Source organism: Phyllosticta capitalensis, assembly GCF_038381095.1.
Source record: "Phyllosticta capitalensis strain CBS 128856 chromosome Unknown BKA78scaffold_2, whole genome shotgun sequence".
Classification (NCBI taxonomy): Eukaryota; Fungi; Ascomycota; class Dothideomycetes; order Botryosphaeriales; family Phyllostictaceae; genus Phyllosticta; species Phyllosticta capitalensis.
In genome coordinates this window covers 3,627,792-3,643,641 of record NW_027117440.1, presented here as the reverse complement: position 1 = coordinate 3,643,641, position 15,850 = coordinate 3,627,792, and the positions used below count along the sequence as shown (strand labels likewise).

At 54.6% G+C, this 15,850-nt stretch overlaps 6 protein-coding genes across 6 annotated transcripts; 1 reads left to right on the top strand and 5 right to left on the bottom strand.

Annotated features, from left to right (window-relative positions):
• Nucleotides 1-82: 82 nt before the first annotated feature.
• Nucleotides 83-937, top strand: BKA78DRAFT_350523 (SH3 domain-containing protein; the record flags this gene model as incomplete). Its single annotated transcript, XM_066891015.1, has 2 exons — nucleotides 83-145; nucleotides 212-937. 2 exons carry the CDS (start codon nucleotides 83-85, stop codon nucleotides 935-937), a joined length of 789 nt encoding a protein of 262 aa, XP_066748580.1.
• Nucleotides 938-1,529: 592 nt separating this feature from the next.
• On the bottom strand, nucleotides 1,530-3,500 carry BKA78DRAFT_350522 (major facilitator superfamily domain-containing protein; the record flags this gene model as incomplete). Its single annotated transcript, XM_066891014.1, has 2 exons — nucleotides 1,530-2,378; nucleotides 2,475-3,500. The coding sequence occupies 2 exons, from the start codon at nucleotides 3,498-3,500 to the stop codon at nucleotides 1,530-1,532; spliced, it is 1,875 nt and encodes a 624-aa protein (XP_066748579.1).
• A 935-nt stretch (nucleotides 3,501-4,435) lies between these two features.
• BKA78DRAFT_377705 (uncharacterized protein) lies at nucleotides 4,436-5,626 on the bottom strand (the record flags this gene model as incomplete). The annotated part of the gene is made up of 2 exons (XM_066892883.1): nucleotides 4,436-5,338; nucleotides 5,502-5,626. The coding sequence occupies 2 exons, from the start codon at nucleotides 5,624-5,626 to the stop codon at nucleotides 4,462-4,464; spliced, it is 1,002 nt and encodes a 333-aa protein (XP_066748578.1). The 3' UTR covers nucleotides 4,436-4,461.
• A 3,558-nt stretch (nucleotides 5,627-9,184) lies between these two features.
• Nucleotides 9,185-10,014, bottom strand: BKA78DRAFT_293196 (uncharacterized protein; the record flags this gene model as incomplete). Its single annotated transcript, XM_066886167.1, is given in 4 exon segments — nucleotides 9,185-9,595; nucleotides 9,651-9,725; nucleotides 9,780-9,914; nucleotides 9,934-10,014. The coding sequence occupies 4 exon segments, from the start codon at nucleotides 10,012-10,014 to the stop codon at nucleotides 9,185-9,187; spliced, it is 702 nt and encodes a 233-aa protein (XP_066748577.1).
• Nucleotides 10,015-10,971: 957 nt separating this feature from the next.
• Nucleotides 10,972-11,698, bottom strand: BKA78DRAFT_293195 (uncharacterized protein; the record flags this gene model as incomplete). Its single annotated transcript, XM_066886166.1, has 3 exons — nucleotides 10,972-11,400; nucleotides 11,457-11,538; nucleotides 11,616-11,698. 3 exons carry the CDS (start codon nucleotides 11,696-11,698, stop codon nucleotides 10,972-10,974), a joined length of 594 nt encoding a protein of 197 aa, XP_066748576.1.
• A 548-nt stretch (nucleotides 11,699-12,246) lies between these two features.
• Nucleotides 12,247-13,456, bottom strand: BKA78DRAFT_293194 (uncharacterized protein; the record flags this gene model as incomplete). Its single annotated transcript, XM_066886165.1, has 7 exons — nucleotides 12,247-12,477; nucleotides 12,534-12,665; nucleotides 12,726-12,825; nucleotides 13,125-13,161; nucleotides 13,201-13,297; nucleotides 13,358-13,411; nucleotides 13,433-13,456. 7 exons carry the CDS (start codon nucleotides 13,454-13,456, stop codon nucleotides 12,247-12,249), a joined length of 675 nt encoding a protein of 224 aa, XP_066748575.1.
• Between the last annotated feature and the right edge of the window lie 2,394 nt (nucleotides 13,457-15,850).

Genomic DNA, 15,850 nt, shown 5'->3' with positions numbered 1-15,850 from the left:
TGGTCAAGAATTCGGTCGCTTCCTTCTGCCAGTCCTTTCAGAACCTCTCCCACACAACAGCCGACCAGCAAAAGCTGCCATCATGCCCGGCTACGAGGAGTTCAGCTATGCCATGACCAACCGCTCCATGCGGACCATCAAGACGGTAACTCGAGGCCCGTCCCGGCCGCATCCAAAGCTTGTCGACTGACCAGATGATCGCATGACGTAGGAGCTGGCATTTCTGGCCGACTCGGGCCACATCTCCCAAGAGCAGATGGCCAACATCCTCACCCAGCTCCCCGAAACACCTCCAATCCTCCCCATCGCCGACACCACGGCCGCCTACGCGGCGCCCGTCGTCCAGCCCGTTGTCCAGGTCCCACCGGTAGCCTCGCCTCCGCCTTCTGCTCCCGTCGGTCTGCCTGTCCGCAATAGCACACCTGCTGCGCCCGCCTCTCCTGCTCCGCCCGCTGCCAACAACGAGAAGGTCGGCTACTACGCGCACAACCCGACGCCGCCGCCGCCCGCCTACCAATCCGCGCCGCCAGGGCCTCCCACGCTGGCCGTCGCAACCGCCATGTACACTTACGCGCCCTCGGACGCGGGCGACTTAGCCCTCGCGCCTAACGACCGCGTCCACGTCACCGAGTACATGAACGCCGATTGGTGGAAGGGCCGCAGCGAGCGCACCGGGCAGGAGGGCATCTTCCCGCGCTCGTACGTGCGCGTCGACGAGAAGCAGCAGACGCCCGCCGACCAGAGCATGTCGTATGGCAACATGCCCATGGCCGTCGCCCAGGGCGGCCCCTCGAATGGCCAACCCCCTGCTGCGCAGAGCCAAGGTGGCGGCAAGGGCGCCGAGATGGGCAAGAAGTTTGGCAAGAAGCTCGGTAATGCGACCATTTTTGGTGCTGGCGCTACCATGGGTGCGAATATTGTCAACGGTATTCTCTAAGTGTTGGCCGTGGCGTGAGAGGGGAGTGGAGACGCATTGGCGCGATGCCATTAGTTTGAGTTTCTTTGCACAATTGACCGGCGTTGGAGGGCTGGACATGGGCTGTATACTAGGACGGGATATTTGGTGAAATATTTAGGCATTTTGGCAGCCGCAAGACTGTGAACGCGTCTCGGCGCAGAAGAATCGAGGCACTTTTCCTCCAACTAGACGGTCGGCCCAAAAACCACATCACTCAAGAAATTTGAATCGTCGGCATCCATTTCCATTACAAACTAAACATTCTTTGTACTAGACCAGGGGAACTCCTCCCACCAAGCAAGAACAATCTTGGGGACTCGGGATTCAAGAAAAGTAGGAAAATGGGGGGATGGAGTACTGTAAGGGGGCGCTGGGGGTCGACCGCATATAAACACCGGGTATAGTGAGTGACAAAGAAAAGAAACATGGAAGGGAAAGGAAACGGAAAAGTCAACCACACGGCAACCCAACCCGACCCACGCTCAGGGTAATATCAATCTGCTTTCCCCTACCTCTCTCTTCCCCAATCCCTCCCTCCATCCTCTCACACCATCCTCCCCCCTGACTCCACCTACGCCCTCCCCCACCCCCACCCAACCCTCAACACCCTACTGACCGCAAACAACAACCCCGCCATGCCCATGCTCCCGCCCGCCCACGCGAGCGCAGCCACATAGCCCGCCGGCCCGTCCCCTTCGGCCGCAAGCCCCCTGTCGAGCAGGTGCCCGCCCAGCGGCGGACCGCTGAGCGCGGCGAGCCCGGCTGCGACGAGGATGATGGTTGTGCGGAGGGGCGCGGTGGCGGAGGTGGTGGATGGGGGGTTTGCTGGGTTGATGGGTGGATGGGAGGGATAAGAAGGGGCGTTGAGGATTTCGAAGTTGGGGATGTGTGTCGCGTGCGTGACGGTTGTTGCATTTGTGGTTGTGTTTGTGGTCGAGGGGCGGGGCGTGCTGTGGTTGACGTAGCTCCCCGGATCACAGCTCCCGTTCGGCGTCGACGGGGCGGCTCGCGTGCCTCTTGCACATCCAACCTCCGCATCTCCATCCCGCGTGCTCTCCACATCTTCATCACCCCCTGCCTTCTCACTCCTCACAGCACCACCAGCACCCCACTGCCGCCCAACCGCCGCATACAGACTCATGATCCCGCCGCTGGCAAAGCCGTATAGCGCCGACACGACGTAGAGCGCGGCGCTGGACGAGGCGGCCGGGATGTAGCCGAAGAGCAGCGCGGCGCTGGCGAGGGCGCATGGGACGAGTGCGTTGAGCGGGCCGCTGTAGGCGTCGGAGAGGAGGGCGGGGAGGAGGCGGCCCGGTAGGTTGCATGCGAGCATTGTGAGGAGGTAGTTGGTTGGGGATTGTGCGGAGGAGGAGGAGGAGGAGGGTGAGAGGTGAAGAGAGGAGGCCGCGTAGGATGTGATCTGAAGAGAGAGGAAAAAAGTTAGTTGGATTGCGTTGGATTGGGAGGGAGGTAGGTAGGGGTGGATCAAGGGGGTAAGGGGCAGGGGGGGACTCACATAATAATACCCAAAATACAGCCCCCAAAACGCGCAAAACATGCCCAAAACCATGACCCAAAACGCGCCATCCAGCAAGACAACGCTCAACCGCACCTTCTCCTTGGCAGCCCTGCGCTCGCCCTCCCACGGCTTGACCACCAGCGTCGGGAAGAGCATGGTAACCAGCACAATCAGCGCCAGCACGCGATACGTCGAGCCAAACCCCATCTCAGGGAGGAGGTGCTGGACAGCAAGGGTGAAGACGACGCCGCCGGCGCTGGCGCCCATGGCGCCGATGCCCATGGCCAGCCCGATGCGCTTGTCAAAGAGGCCTAGCAGGACGCGGACGCCAGAGCAGAAGACGAGGCCGTTGGCGACGCCCGTGACGAGGCCCTGCGCGACGAAGAGCGTCACCCAGCTGCGGCACCAGCTGGTGGCCAGACAGGCGCCGAGAAGGAGGACGGAGCCGCCGTTGAACAGCAGTCGGAAGTGGCCGTAGTCGTACAGCACGCTGGCGAGCGGGGCGACGAGGAACAGAAACGCCATCTGCGTCGACCCGATCCACGCGATTTTGGACGCCGGTTCTGATGCGAGGAGCGAGGAGCGGTACCATGGCTCCAGCACCCCGAATGCAAAGTTGAGCCCCCAGCAGTTGAAGGCCACGAGGAATCCGGCCAGGGCGGTGGCCCAGGCGACGCCGCCGCCGTCGGGAGCCCGCACTGCGGCGCCGCCCCCGCTGATGGACGGCGAGTAGCCGCGCGCGGACGAGTAGACGGAGGACGAGGCGGGGAAGAGGCCGGCGTCGCTGCTCGTCTTTTCAATGTCGTGGATGCGGTAGGCGCGGGAGGGCTTCACGAGGCCGTCGTCGTCGTTATCGTCGTGCAGGGGGATGTCGAGCTGCGGCGTCGGTATCACCACCTCGATGCGCGGCGTGGGCGTCTCCTCGGTGGGCGTGGTGCTGTTGACGGTCGATTTGGAGTTGGAGCGTGTGGGCCCGGCTGTTGAGAGCAGGACGCTCACGGAGCGTGCGAGCGAAGTCCGCATGATCGACGAGTGTGTATGTGCAGTGTTTGTACAGACAGTACTCTAGGTAGCTGTGTGTGAGGTGGTTAGTATATGTGGCCGTGCAACCATCGCCCGTGACTAGCAGCAAAGGAAGGGGGGTCAAAGAGGGGGTCACACTGGCAGCACCCGTGCACAAGAGGGCACGCAGATGCAGGGTTCGACAACTATATAGCCGTGTCGAATGGACGGCGGGCGAGGCAAGCACAGACGCTGGAATCTCCATTCGTACGGGTACGTAGAGCAGAGGGGCCATCCATTCCACTCCACTTCGAGCCTGATCTGCCAAAGAATGTCGGCCCTCTCCCCCGCCAACTGATTCCAAACCATGGCTTTCTTTCGTGACTGGTGTAGAAGATGAGAAAGGATAATAGACCCCAGGTGTCTGAATGCCACAATGCCTAGCTCTTGATCGTGTTGAAAGACTTGAATCGATGGAAGTTGGACTGCTGGATACCGGACGAAGCGGAAAGACTGCGCAGGTGAGTGAGCTTTGCCAGCACATCTGTCACCTGCTGTTCACGATGTTTCGAATGCAGAAAGACTGCGTTGCGAATGGCTGGCTTGGTCGACTCGCAACGTCCCAGAGCGCCAGCTGTTTCCATTCCCGCCCTTCACTGGCCGTGGCATGATCGGGCCGCGTTCGGAGCGCCATTGCATGATGTGTCAGTCTTCCAGGTGGCGCTGTCAACATGTGAGGTTCTAGGTGCGTTTGAATGGATAGGCGAAAAGTTGACGATGGAGTGATGATGATGTAGGAAGAGTCGCTGCGAGAGGTTGCGCGCGACGTGTAGGACACGCGACGGCTGGTGCTGCCTAATCGGGTCAAGTAAGCGAGCCACTCAAGGAACGAGGGAACGGATTGCAGCATCGTCACGAAATCAGACAACAAGAAGTTTTCCATTTCTACCTATCCACTGACGACAAACAAATCCCAGTAACCTCAATTCGACTGGACAAAGTTCTCGACCCAATCAAGAGATTCTAACGCTTCAGCCCAAGCCGGGTACGAGATGTGAACCGCCACACGCGCCTCATCCATCGAACCAAGGCTGTAGCAGGCAGTCGTCGCGCTGTTGGCTTCCGGACTGAATAGCACGGTCCAAATGTGCGAGTTCTGCGACTTGAGCGATTCGCAAAGTAGCTTAATGTGATCCTTGACTTTCTCAATCAAAGCCTCGAGGCCCGAGGCTCGCAATTCATCAATTCTGTTGCGGACGAGGGTCGTGAGGAGTGAATTCATGTCGAAGGGCGATTTCTGCAGGGCCAGCAGGTCAAGCAGGAGCTTGACTTTGAGGAGCAAGAGGTCCAGCGCGTGATTGAGAAAGTTGTAGTTGTCCATGGCCAGTTCGACGGGTTCGAAGACGTCGGCGTCGCGAAACCACGTGTGCGGCGGCATACCATTGTCACCGCCATCGGGTTGCATGTACTTGGCCCAACCTTTGATGAAGTCGTACGCCTCTTGCTCGCGGCCGAGACGTAAGAGTAACGACGGGACGCTTTTGCGCACTCCCATACCATCGCTGAGGCTGAGACGCAGCATATCCAGGCTGTGGTCCAACGCGCAAGCGACCGAGTCATACGTGTTGACATCGCCCAGGGCGGAGATGAAATCCGACCGCGCCAACATGTAGGGGCGCGAGGGTTGGAAGCGCCGAAACTGTCCGACGACCTCTTCGAATGGACGATCTGGATGAGCGCGGAGAGCAGTCTCTTCCTTGTCCAGATTTTTTTGTTCTTTGGTCACCGGCTTGCAGAAGATTTTGTGCATGACCCAGTCTTCCTTCTGGTGCTCTCGACTGCAGTACCGCGCGAGGAACCTGCAACCTTATTCGAGGCCGATGCCTCCTCATCTACCCAACCTTCGCCAAAGTTCAAATTTTCAGTTGGTCGAGTCCCTTTTCCGTCTTTTCAAAGTGTGGGCAAATTCAAGTCGACCCTAGCGCGCCCGCTTCTTCCCAAGGCCGGTAGGGGTCTACAAACGCCTTGACGGCTTCATCCCTGGTCGAGGTTTTCACAATGCCGTGTTCCTTGAGCAGCACAAAAGCGCAAACATTGGGATTCCAGATCTCAAGAGCCATGCACAGCTGCTCAACTTGGGTTTTCATCTTCTCAATCAAAGTATGTAGACCCTCGGCTTTCAGCTCATTCCTTCGTGTCCCGACAAGGGTAGTAATGATGGAGGAAGACGGCTGCATCAGAGCTTGCAGATCCAGCAAAGTGGCGGGTTGACTATGAACCGGGCGACTCGCTCTGAGGAACGGAAAACCCTCGGGTAAGTCTGTTCAGAATTATTTTTGCAAATAGCTTGTTGTTTGCATGTTTCTTGGATGTTCTCATATCGTTGGCACTTGAATTCAGGGGGTTCAAGGGGTCTCCAGGGGTTGAGCAATGGGCGATGCACATTTTCTATAGGAACGAGCCCGTCTGACCTTATACTCTAGCGAATGGGTTGCGTTGACTGTGGCGTCACAACGTGAGCGGAAATCGCTTGTATCATGACGACAAGGAATAGGGGTTAATCACGAACATCAGACACATTTGAACGCGCCATTCGAACTTCCATCCAAATCATTGTATTAGAAATGTCGACGCCAATCTTTGTCACTTCTTATCCCGCATCTTAGACAGTACGCAGGCCTTGAAATGCTGCCTGTCTTCTTCCACACCCGAATCCCACTGCGGCCTGCCGTTCAAAATAATCGCTGCAGTCCTCCGTTCCAAAAAGTCCAGTCCTTCTTCCAACGTGCATTACTTCTCTCTAGTGAATTACCAGCGAGCCTGACCCACTCTTGCGGTGTCGGCGGCCCCCTGGGACAAATGGCGGAGTGCTTCCTTCACTGCTCGAGGCTATAGGAGTAATGTCCACTGCCCCATCCATTAGCCCCATTTACACACGCACAGATGAGACTTCACTAACCTTGACGGACTGACGTTACGGGCATTTGCGGTGATCTAGGCGACTGGGTGTCCGACACATGCGTCAATTTTCTTTCCGAACAAGGAAGAAAGCTCGTCTGGGTGTCCCTTGAATTCACGGGCCACCTGAAACACCTCACCAATACGCTTCTCGGGAGCGCTCTCGTACCATAAGTCTTTGACTGTATGGAAAGTCACCTCCTTGCACTCCTCGGCGTAGAAGCCATCGACCAGGGACTTCGTCCACCACTGCAATTCAACCCATGAGCACGCTCGCAAGGTCTTCGGGCTTGCCCTGGAACTTGGTGCCAGCCTTCCAGATCTGATCCAGCAAGTCCTTGGACCTGTAGATCTGATCCAGGCGCAGAACTATATTGATCACTATAATATGATTGTGTCGAACTCCTCCGGAAGAAATATATGATTGTGAGAGCAACCAGCGAGTGGAGTGGTAGAAAGTGTGATGTATTCGCTCACTAGCAGGGTGTGGTGTTGAGGCGCACCTGCGCAAGACTGAGCTAAATGGGGAAAGGTACTAGGGGTTGACTGCTCGCCGCGGAGGTGCTCGGCCTCCATCATACCCCCTGAGCCCGGGCAGCACCTGAAAAACGAGCAAGCGAAAGAAAATCAGGGCCAGAGGTACCCCGATCTTGGCGTTATCAGTCGATATGGGCATCGTTCCGCGCCCCCGGGGTGGGTGGTGCATGATCCTCGATGGCATCATCATTGATGTCGCCGTCATGCTCCTCGTAGATGTCGTCTTCGCAGTCGAACCCCCACCAACATCACACCTTTCTTCCTCGTTGTGGTGGTCGGCGTCATAGTCTTAGGCGAGGGTGTCTTCTTCAGGGTGCAGCTCACTCTGGGTGCGCTTTGAAGACAACTGTAGGATTAGCTGCTGGTTTATGGTGGCGTGAGAGGGCCCAAAAGGGTGTTGCGAATGGGGTATCTCTAGGAATTGAGCCTGATAAGTGGTTGTGCCGAGTTGGGAATTGAATTGAACCCGAAATTTGTGTGAAAAGCAGCAAGAGTGATCGTGTTCCGTCTCTCAAAACTAGGCACGGGTCCGTGTGCCCCATGAGGTCTTTTAGATTTGGACGCTCACCATAGACCCGAAAGACGGCCCAACTCCTCCTTCTCGTAATCTGCAACAATGCCTTCGAGGATCACCAAAAGCTCGAAGGGGCCCCCTTAAAGTCGCGAGCCGCGTCGAAAACCTCACCAATGAGCTGGGCGCCCAGGTACCAGTTACCACAGATCCTTTACAAAGGAAATGGTGGTCTCGCGGCATTGCTCGTAGTATACCTCATTACACATCTCAGCATAGTTGCTGCTGACCAACGAACCCATCCACCTTTTATCCTCCATTTCCATGAGCATGCGCACGAGGTCCTCCATGGGAGTTGGATTCCTGCCTCCCAAGTCTTGTTGAGGCGATCCTTCGAGTTTCAGGTCTTGGACAAGTGGACTATCGTATTGAAGACGATCGTTTGGTGCTCTTGCGTGAGAGAGACACTCGCAAATACATCGTTGATCCACTGATATAGTATACTTCGCCGTGATTCGGAAAGTCGATCGTGTTCCTGCTAACTTGCGCTTTTATACGTTTTGCTCGTCGATTGAACAAAGAAGAGGAGAAATAAAATCGTTGGTGTTGGTGGTGAACTGATTGTCGGTTCAGTGCTCTCTCCTACCCCTGATGCTCCATACTACAAAAGAGCGATCATGCGCATTTCCTGATATGCTTTGCACTGATGCTTTGCAGATTCTAAGGCCTCCTGTCTCTTCAACTCAAGGTTGATCGCATTCCCGCGTTTCCGGTTGTCGAGCGATCTGTAACCGGCATGGTGAGCAGCGTAGAGATATTCGGCACTTCGAGAAAATCGAGGAAAGGATTTCTGGATCCCAGGACCGCAATGATCAGAAGTGGAAAGTTAGGGTCTTCGAGGCCGAGGCTTATCGCTAGACATGCTGTGCTGCAGAAGGAAGGTGTTGATGAACCGTCTTCAAAAGTTTCCGAGACTCGAATTTGGTGGAGGCTCCGAGGACGGTGGGGTAGGAAAGGCGAAAGAGATTCTGGCGCCAAAAAAAAACTGTTTATATGCAAAAATTATCGCATCGTGGGCGACACATCATAGGAGGAAGGTGCGGCCGTTCACCTGCCTGCCTCCTCTCTCGACCAGGCGTTCAAGGAGCGCCATCAAATCCTTGTTGTCCCCTTCTTACTCCTCCACAAACAGTCAGATCTTGTTGAGGAGGTCTTTTCCCTCACCATTCTCCCAGAGCAGGTCGGTGTAGGCCGCGGCCATTGTGTAGCGCTCCATGTCCGATATCTGCATGCGGAGGCTTTCCGCCGTCAAGGCATCTTCGAATTTCTATAGTATACCAACGGTGCTCATGCGGCAGTCCATGGCGCATAAAATTTTAGGAAGAGATCCATGATTGATTTGTTCTCGGCACTTTAAAGCAAGACGGCCGTGTCTTTTAGAAAATCTCCAACTTGAAAATCCTGCTAACGTCGAGGAGGGAATAGTGCCAAAGGCAAAGATGTACGTTTGTGAGCAATAGCTATGGATCAGGAGGCATTTGTATCACCGCAAGTGTGTGATGGATCTCCGATCCCGCTCTGTTAATGGTTTTGGTATCGAATTCTGTCCATTACTCCCGCCATTCCCTTGGCCTTTAGGTCTTGAAATGTCCTCTTGCTCGTGCAAAGGTGGTGTTTGAGCCCAATTTGTTTCAGTCGTCTACCACAAGCTCGGAAGGTCGTCGTGCTCCTGAATTCCACCGTAGCGCTTGACAGTGTCAAGCAGCAGGTTCATCAAATCTGCAGTGCGGCCTTGGAATTCCTCCGCAACCCACCAGATCTCATCGATAAGACCCTGAGGCTCGCCTTGTTTGATGAGAAGATCGGTCAGGACGGCGGCGGCGGTGTGGATCTCCTTAGCTCTGATAGTCTTCTGCATTTGTTCCTCCTTCCAAGCCTTCTCGGCCTGGTAGAATGCAGTGATCAGATCCTTCTTGGTGCCCGAAAACATCTGGCCGATGTTCCAGATGATGATCATGAGCTCCTTTGAGGCGCGCTTGAGCGTCAAAAGCTTCATCATTTTCGCAACCGTAATGTTTCGCTCGGCAAGGTCAACTTGGTCATCACGGGTCTGTTCTGGCATTAGAGCTCTATCATTGCAAGCGGTGACGGTGAAGAGAACTTACAGCATGGAGAATCTCAGCCGCAGAAGGAGCAGTGTTGCCGGCGAACTTCATTCCATCTCCGTTATCATGAGCGCTCTGCTTTGTCATCAGATCTGTGCTCGCGGAAGGAGATATCAACTGGAGACTTACAGAACGGCCAATCTGAGAGCCGGCACATGCATCCTCGCGGTAATCGTCCATGATGTCGCATCCAGCATGAAGGTGGCTGTCTTGCAGGACCTGGTTGGCGTTAGATCTCTCCTGAAAGCTGCGCGGGATGAGAGACTGATCAGGCGATACTTACCAGAGAAGCAGCTGGTGCTAGAGTGGCTGGTGCAGCTTCAAGAGCTGGCAATAGATTCTGGAGCGGCTGATGAAGGACCATGGTCAATGGAGAGTGGTTTGTCAGAGCTCTGGTAAGGTCTCTGGACGAGGTTGTCAACGTGTCGAAGGAAAGGAGAAGCCGTGGTGGGAGTTTCGAAAGACACCACGCCGAAGCTCGGACCACTTTGTGAATTCACTTCACTTCACTTTCACCGTACGCATTCAGCACCAAATTCTAACACAAACAATGGCAATATCAGCTTTAAGCTTCAGCTCATGCATCTTGCGAGTGCGTTCTATATTCACCATATTGTTGTGGTTGTGTGAACCCGCCTCTCAATCAATCCTATCCGTGCACCACTTGATGAGACTTTTGGGTCTGACATCGCCTCTGTGCTGAATCATCCACTCCCATCCACGGCACACAGGAGCCGGCTGTCTCAACCTTCTCATCCTTCTTTCCAAAGGGCAATCATATCCTCATCGCCCAGGCATCTGTTTCGAGCCACAATATACACCCTCCAGTCCGAGCACCAGTACGGCTCCCCAGAAGTCTTGAGACCTTCCTCTTTCTGTCCCAAAAGCAGCTTCATGCCCCGCGGCTTTCCGCTGTCATCAAGCAAGACCAAACGGAGTCGCCTCAACTTTCTTCTGTCTCCTCCTGATCTGCCAAAGTGATTGTGGTTTGCAAGCCAGACATTATGATCAAAGAAGACCAGAGCTTCTCTTGCCTTTGCACCAGAAGAATCCTTGGCCGAGAGTCCAGACTCGGGGGAGGGTCTGCGTGCTTTTCCGCTACTCGATGAGTTGTTGAGTGTTCCTAGAAGGGTCTTCTCTTTGGCGCGTATCTTTGCTGACTGCATATTCTTATGGAAAAGAGTTCTTTTTGATTGTAGACAAAATTCGAGCTGTAAACGATTTTTTGTTTGGGACTTAGTCCTTCCGCGATTTTTTCAGTCCTAGTCCGTCCGCGTTCAAGAATACTTTGAGCGAACTGGCGCTCATGGCACCGAGGCGCTCACCATAGGCCGGACAACTCACCCAGCTCCCTCCGCTCCCTCTCCGTCTCCTCCTTCTCGACTTTCGCTATCAACGCGGGCAAATCCTTGGGGTCGCCCTCGAAATGCGCGCCGAGAGCCAACACAGCTTCGTAAATGTTGCTTGAGACGCCCTTTCTGTGGAGCTCCAGGAATTTGTCAGTAGCGATTTCGTCGCATTTCTGGCCCCAGATTGTCTTCCTCCGAATCTCTCTTGCCCATTGCGTGACAGTGGCATCGAGATATTCGGCCAGCTCGTCGGACGTGCCGATGAACTGTTGGCCGGCGGTCCACACCGCAAGGAGGAGCTGCCTGTGCCTGCGCTCTTTGATCAGTTGGCTGATCTTGGTACAGAGGACTTCATTGAGAGGTTCATCGTTGACGCTGAATGCCTCCTCCTCGCCAGAATCCTGCCATTGCGTTCTATTTCGACTTGAGGAATATTGGTCTGGCTCAGGAGACTTACGGCAGCGGGAAGGTCATCTTGATCGAGTTCAAATCCTTTAGGGAGTGTTTCCTCTTCAAGGACAGTATCTTCATTGTCGGTGCTATTGTTGGTGCTTTCAATGTACTAACATGCGTTAGATCTCCACCGATGGAGCGAGCGTTGGCTGCGATAGCTCACCAGATCAAAGGTGGCTCATCCGAATTGCGACCCGACCTGCAATGGGTAACAAATTCGACTTGATGCGTAGAATCGCGACTCATGGCGGCGGTGGTGCGTTTGTCATTGATGGTCTAGGTGCGGTGCAGTTGGTGAGGTTGTCCCGTTGTCACCAGGCAAGGCGGAGGAAGTTATGAGATGGCGCTGACGCGCCGTCCCGGAGCGAAGCGTAGTTATAGCAATGGCGTGCCATCGAGCGCCTTCCAAAGGTGGAACGAGACACGACGACAACTACCTGAAGCAGCAACAACAGTTTGGCCTCGATCCTCGCCCCCGCTCCCGCCGGCCAGGTGCATTGATAGATTCTTGCATTACTTCATCTGCTATTCATATTCAAGTGGAGAATTCCTCGAACAGATGTTGCAGCTGACTTTCGAGCAAAAGCCGGGACACGGTGACACCCAAGCGACGAGTTTTTGAATGATTGAAACTAAGATCAATTTGTATGATGGTATGAGAGGGAAAGCTTCGGACGCCTTTTCGGTGCCTTTTCTGAAAGACTCCATGCTCCGCCGCTTGTTCAACAGGGGGGTTGTTGCTTCTCCTCCTCCGAAAACCATGGTACCATGCACTTTGAGGCCACTTGAGCCATTTACCAGAGGCCGGAAAGTTCACCCAGGTCTTGCAACTCGGCCTTCGCACACTCTGCCGCCATGTGGTCCAGGAGCTCCTCCAGCTCTTCAGGCCATCCGACGAACTCCTGGCCCACAGTCCAAACCCGAAGGAGGCTCTGTTTGCTGACCCGCTTCATGACGAGCTCCTCGATTTTCTTGGAGATGATGCTGTTGATGGCCTCAAAGTCCAATGTGAAGTCGCAGGGGTCCTTGCATGGCATCAGATCTCAGTTCACAGAACGGTGTTCCAGCTGTGGAGACTTACAGAAGTGTCAGATTGATGCTCAAGGTCGGAGAAGCCGTTTTCTTCAGCGTCCTCGTTCTCCGAGTGGAGAGGAGGGAGGTCCTTTGAGTGCCTGTCGTTCATCTCCTCGATCATGGCTTCCTCGCGGGTTTTCTGACGTCGCATAGGTTAGCTCTCCAAGAATGGAATCAAACGTTAGCTCTAGAGCCTTACAGGGACGTGGTCAATCCAGATGCGCTCTCGACGCATGATGGCGATGGTTGTCGTTTTTGTTGGTTCGAAAAATTGGTTCGTGGGTCGTAAGGTAGAGAACCTCTTGAGAAGATTTTTGCAGCTGGCTTATGAGAAAAGTCTGGACGCCCGGGCGATCGGTAAAGGACGCTTTCACCTGCTTTCACTTTCACAATGGAGACAAAAACAATGATTTTGGCGGACTTGAGAGTACTTATAGGAAGAAAGGCAGATGGGCACGTCGACGGTAGCCCCAACAAACGCTTTCTAGACATAATACTACCCCAACAGCGGTGTCACCACCGGAACTCTTCCCACATGATTTCCGATTCCATCTTCGGTTGGGGCAATCAAAGTCCGGTATCGAGTCGATAGCCTTACCATGAGCTGTTCTGTGGCTCTGCATCAAACTCCATGGCTAGGGTGCACATCTTCGGGATGATTTACGCGGACGTACCGTGGTTCTTGAGCCCCTGAGTCATATCACTACCGACTCCCATGCACTTCAAATCCTTCGACCACTCGCGGTAATCAGGGGTACCCGTGACGATTGTCTGGGAATTTGCAGTCAGATATCCACCAATGTGAGAGAGGCGTGGCGGAGGACGACTTACGGTAGGCTTTGCATTCGTCTTCGTGTTGCTTTGGCCGTCGTTGATGTGGACTTGCTGATGTGGGACATGTCAGACCTTTTCCCATAAAGCAAGGAACATGCAGCTCAAGACTGAATGGTGCCCCGCAGGAGAAATCTTCGCTTTGAACCTCCTGTACCCTCATTGCATCGTCCCGCTATCACCAGGTCCCAACGCCTTTTTCGTTTGATCCGTTGTTGATAACAGAATTGATGACATAGTCCACATTTTTTATTGTTCCGATCGTCACTTTGTATTGACTGGGCAAGTCAGCGGCAAAGGAGGGCAAAATGTAAACCCAAGCATTAGTACGGTCGGTAGCTAACAAACCTTTCACGCACCCAAGCATTCCCGTCTGCGCCAGCTTCTCAGCTCACGGCTTCTTCTTGTGACGTCTTTTGCGACGAAGCCCAAGCATCAAGGCCAATCGTCGCAGCGGCCCTCATCCGTCAACCCCAGTACCCATCCAGACCTTGCCCATGTCTTGCGAGTTCGCGAACCAGCAGCTCCATCAGATCACGTCATTGTGTCCTTTCTCGCCACTCATACTTCTCAAGGCGCTTCAGTATCTTCTCAAAGCCACTGCATTCGACCTCGCACCCGCAGAGAGCCGGGTAGATCTGCTAAATCTGTCCATCGGAGGCGCTCTTCAGCTACACGCGGCAAAGCATGGCGCGCAGGATGTCCGCGAGCTTCCGAGCGCGCTCGAGACCCTTCTCAGCCTCAATCAGCTGACAGAAGAGATATCCGTCACGCGCACAGCGGCGGCAGTCGGGCTGAGGAGCGTGATGCGTGGGGCTGGCGGGAGGGTTCGTTGTTCTGACGCTGCGGGGTGTCAGAGGTGCAGCCCGGAAAAGGTGCCGAGAAGATGGAGACATACGTTGGGAAAAGACGGAGCTGCTGGAAGGTACGATGAAACCGTTTGGCGGGCGTTGGAATTTTTGGTACTCTGCTTGAGGCTCAGGTTACTGCTGAAGAAGAAAAACGAGAAGCGAACTCACTATAGGAACGGACGACTGTGATGCTGACAAAGTCATCATATGATGATGGGCTGTTCGGCATGTAACTCCATCGCAGATCAGGATGTCGGTGCTGTTTGTGTGTCGTGGTGTAGGAAAGAGCGACGTTCAAGGTCGGTCACGACTCGCGCTCCAGACGAGAAGCGTCTCGCGACAGAGTCCAGCCAACGAGTAGTCTTGTCTCCCTCAGATCATGCCCAGGCTGGCCAGACTTTACTCCTCTATTTAATTTGTTTAAACGGCCAGCCTTCCAACGACGATAGGTCTTCGGGTTTGGTCTGGAACCACCGTAGCTGAATGGTGATGATCGACTCTGCCATCTCACAGGCTAATTGCACGGGCAAGGAGCAGGGCCGGGGTGCAAGTCCCTACATCGTCGTTTTTTCGTTTTGCTTTTTTGCCGTCTGAGCCTCGCCCAATGTCGGCAAAGTTGAGCGACTGTCGTCACTTGTTGAAGTCTTTTTGTGACGCCCAAGCTCAGTCGACTTTCAACAAGAAATAAACACAACTCCATGATCTACAGAAATTCGCAGCAGGGCATGTGCCTCAAACCTTGCAGTACAGCCATGATTCCAATACCTTATAATCGTCCTGGGAGATTTCACTTTGGTATCTTCATACCCTGGTTGTTGAAAACAGCTGCATGTGTACCTACCATTCTGCGAAGCTTTCGAGTGCGACCAGCTGCCAGCCCACAAAGCCTGAAGGGCTCTTGTCTTTAGACCGACAGCCCTGCGCCAACCCTCCTTTAATAGAAGAACAGAGGAGAGAAAGAGCCCAGGTAGACAGGCTGTTGGACACACCGCCGAGTTGCTAGTGCGCAAATTCAAACCGCAATCAAGACCAAGCAAACCTCAGTCGAGAAAGAAGCGGTTCTATTAATTGCTCTCCAAGACAACGCGCGGTTTGGATGAGTTTGACTGTGTGCAAGGGAAAGATTTGGCCAAAGGAGCTTTGTCAGAGGATCCTTTTCAAGTCTGCGTGGAGCTGATCAGTCCAAGATCCAATTCCTTCGTCATGACTTACCAAGTGCGGAGACCGAAGCAAAGGGAGTCAGGCGAAGACTGCCACTCACTACTCCAGCCTGGCTCGAACACTTCTCGCTGGCTGCCTGGGGCTGAGACCTCACTTACACTCCCTTCCATGGCATCGATTGGGTCGCATCAGACAGACGCCTCCCACCACAAACCCCAAGGAACCCTTTTCGCCGTTCCCAAACCTCTCCCCTCCAATCAGCTCCGCTCTCCAAAAATCGCCGTGGCTGGTGAGGACAAGGCACTGTGTCGCCGCCATAGTCGCCCTGTCTGCTGCCCCATCGCATCCGAGATCCGAGCCGCAGGTACGAGGCGAGTGAGAGTGCCGCGTGTGCCTTGGGCGCAGTTCCAGCTGCTGTGTGGCTGGGGGTTGGCTTGGCTTGGCCAAGACGGATAGGACAGGCATCAACGGGCAGGCAAAC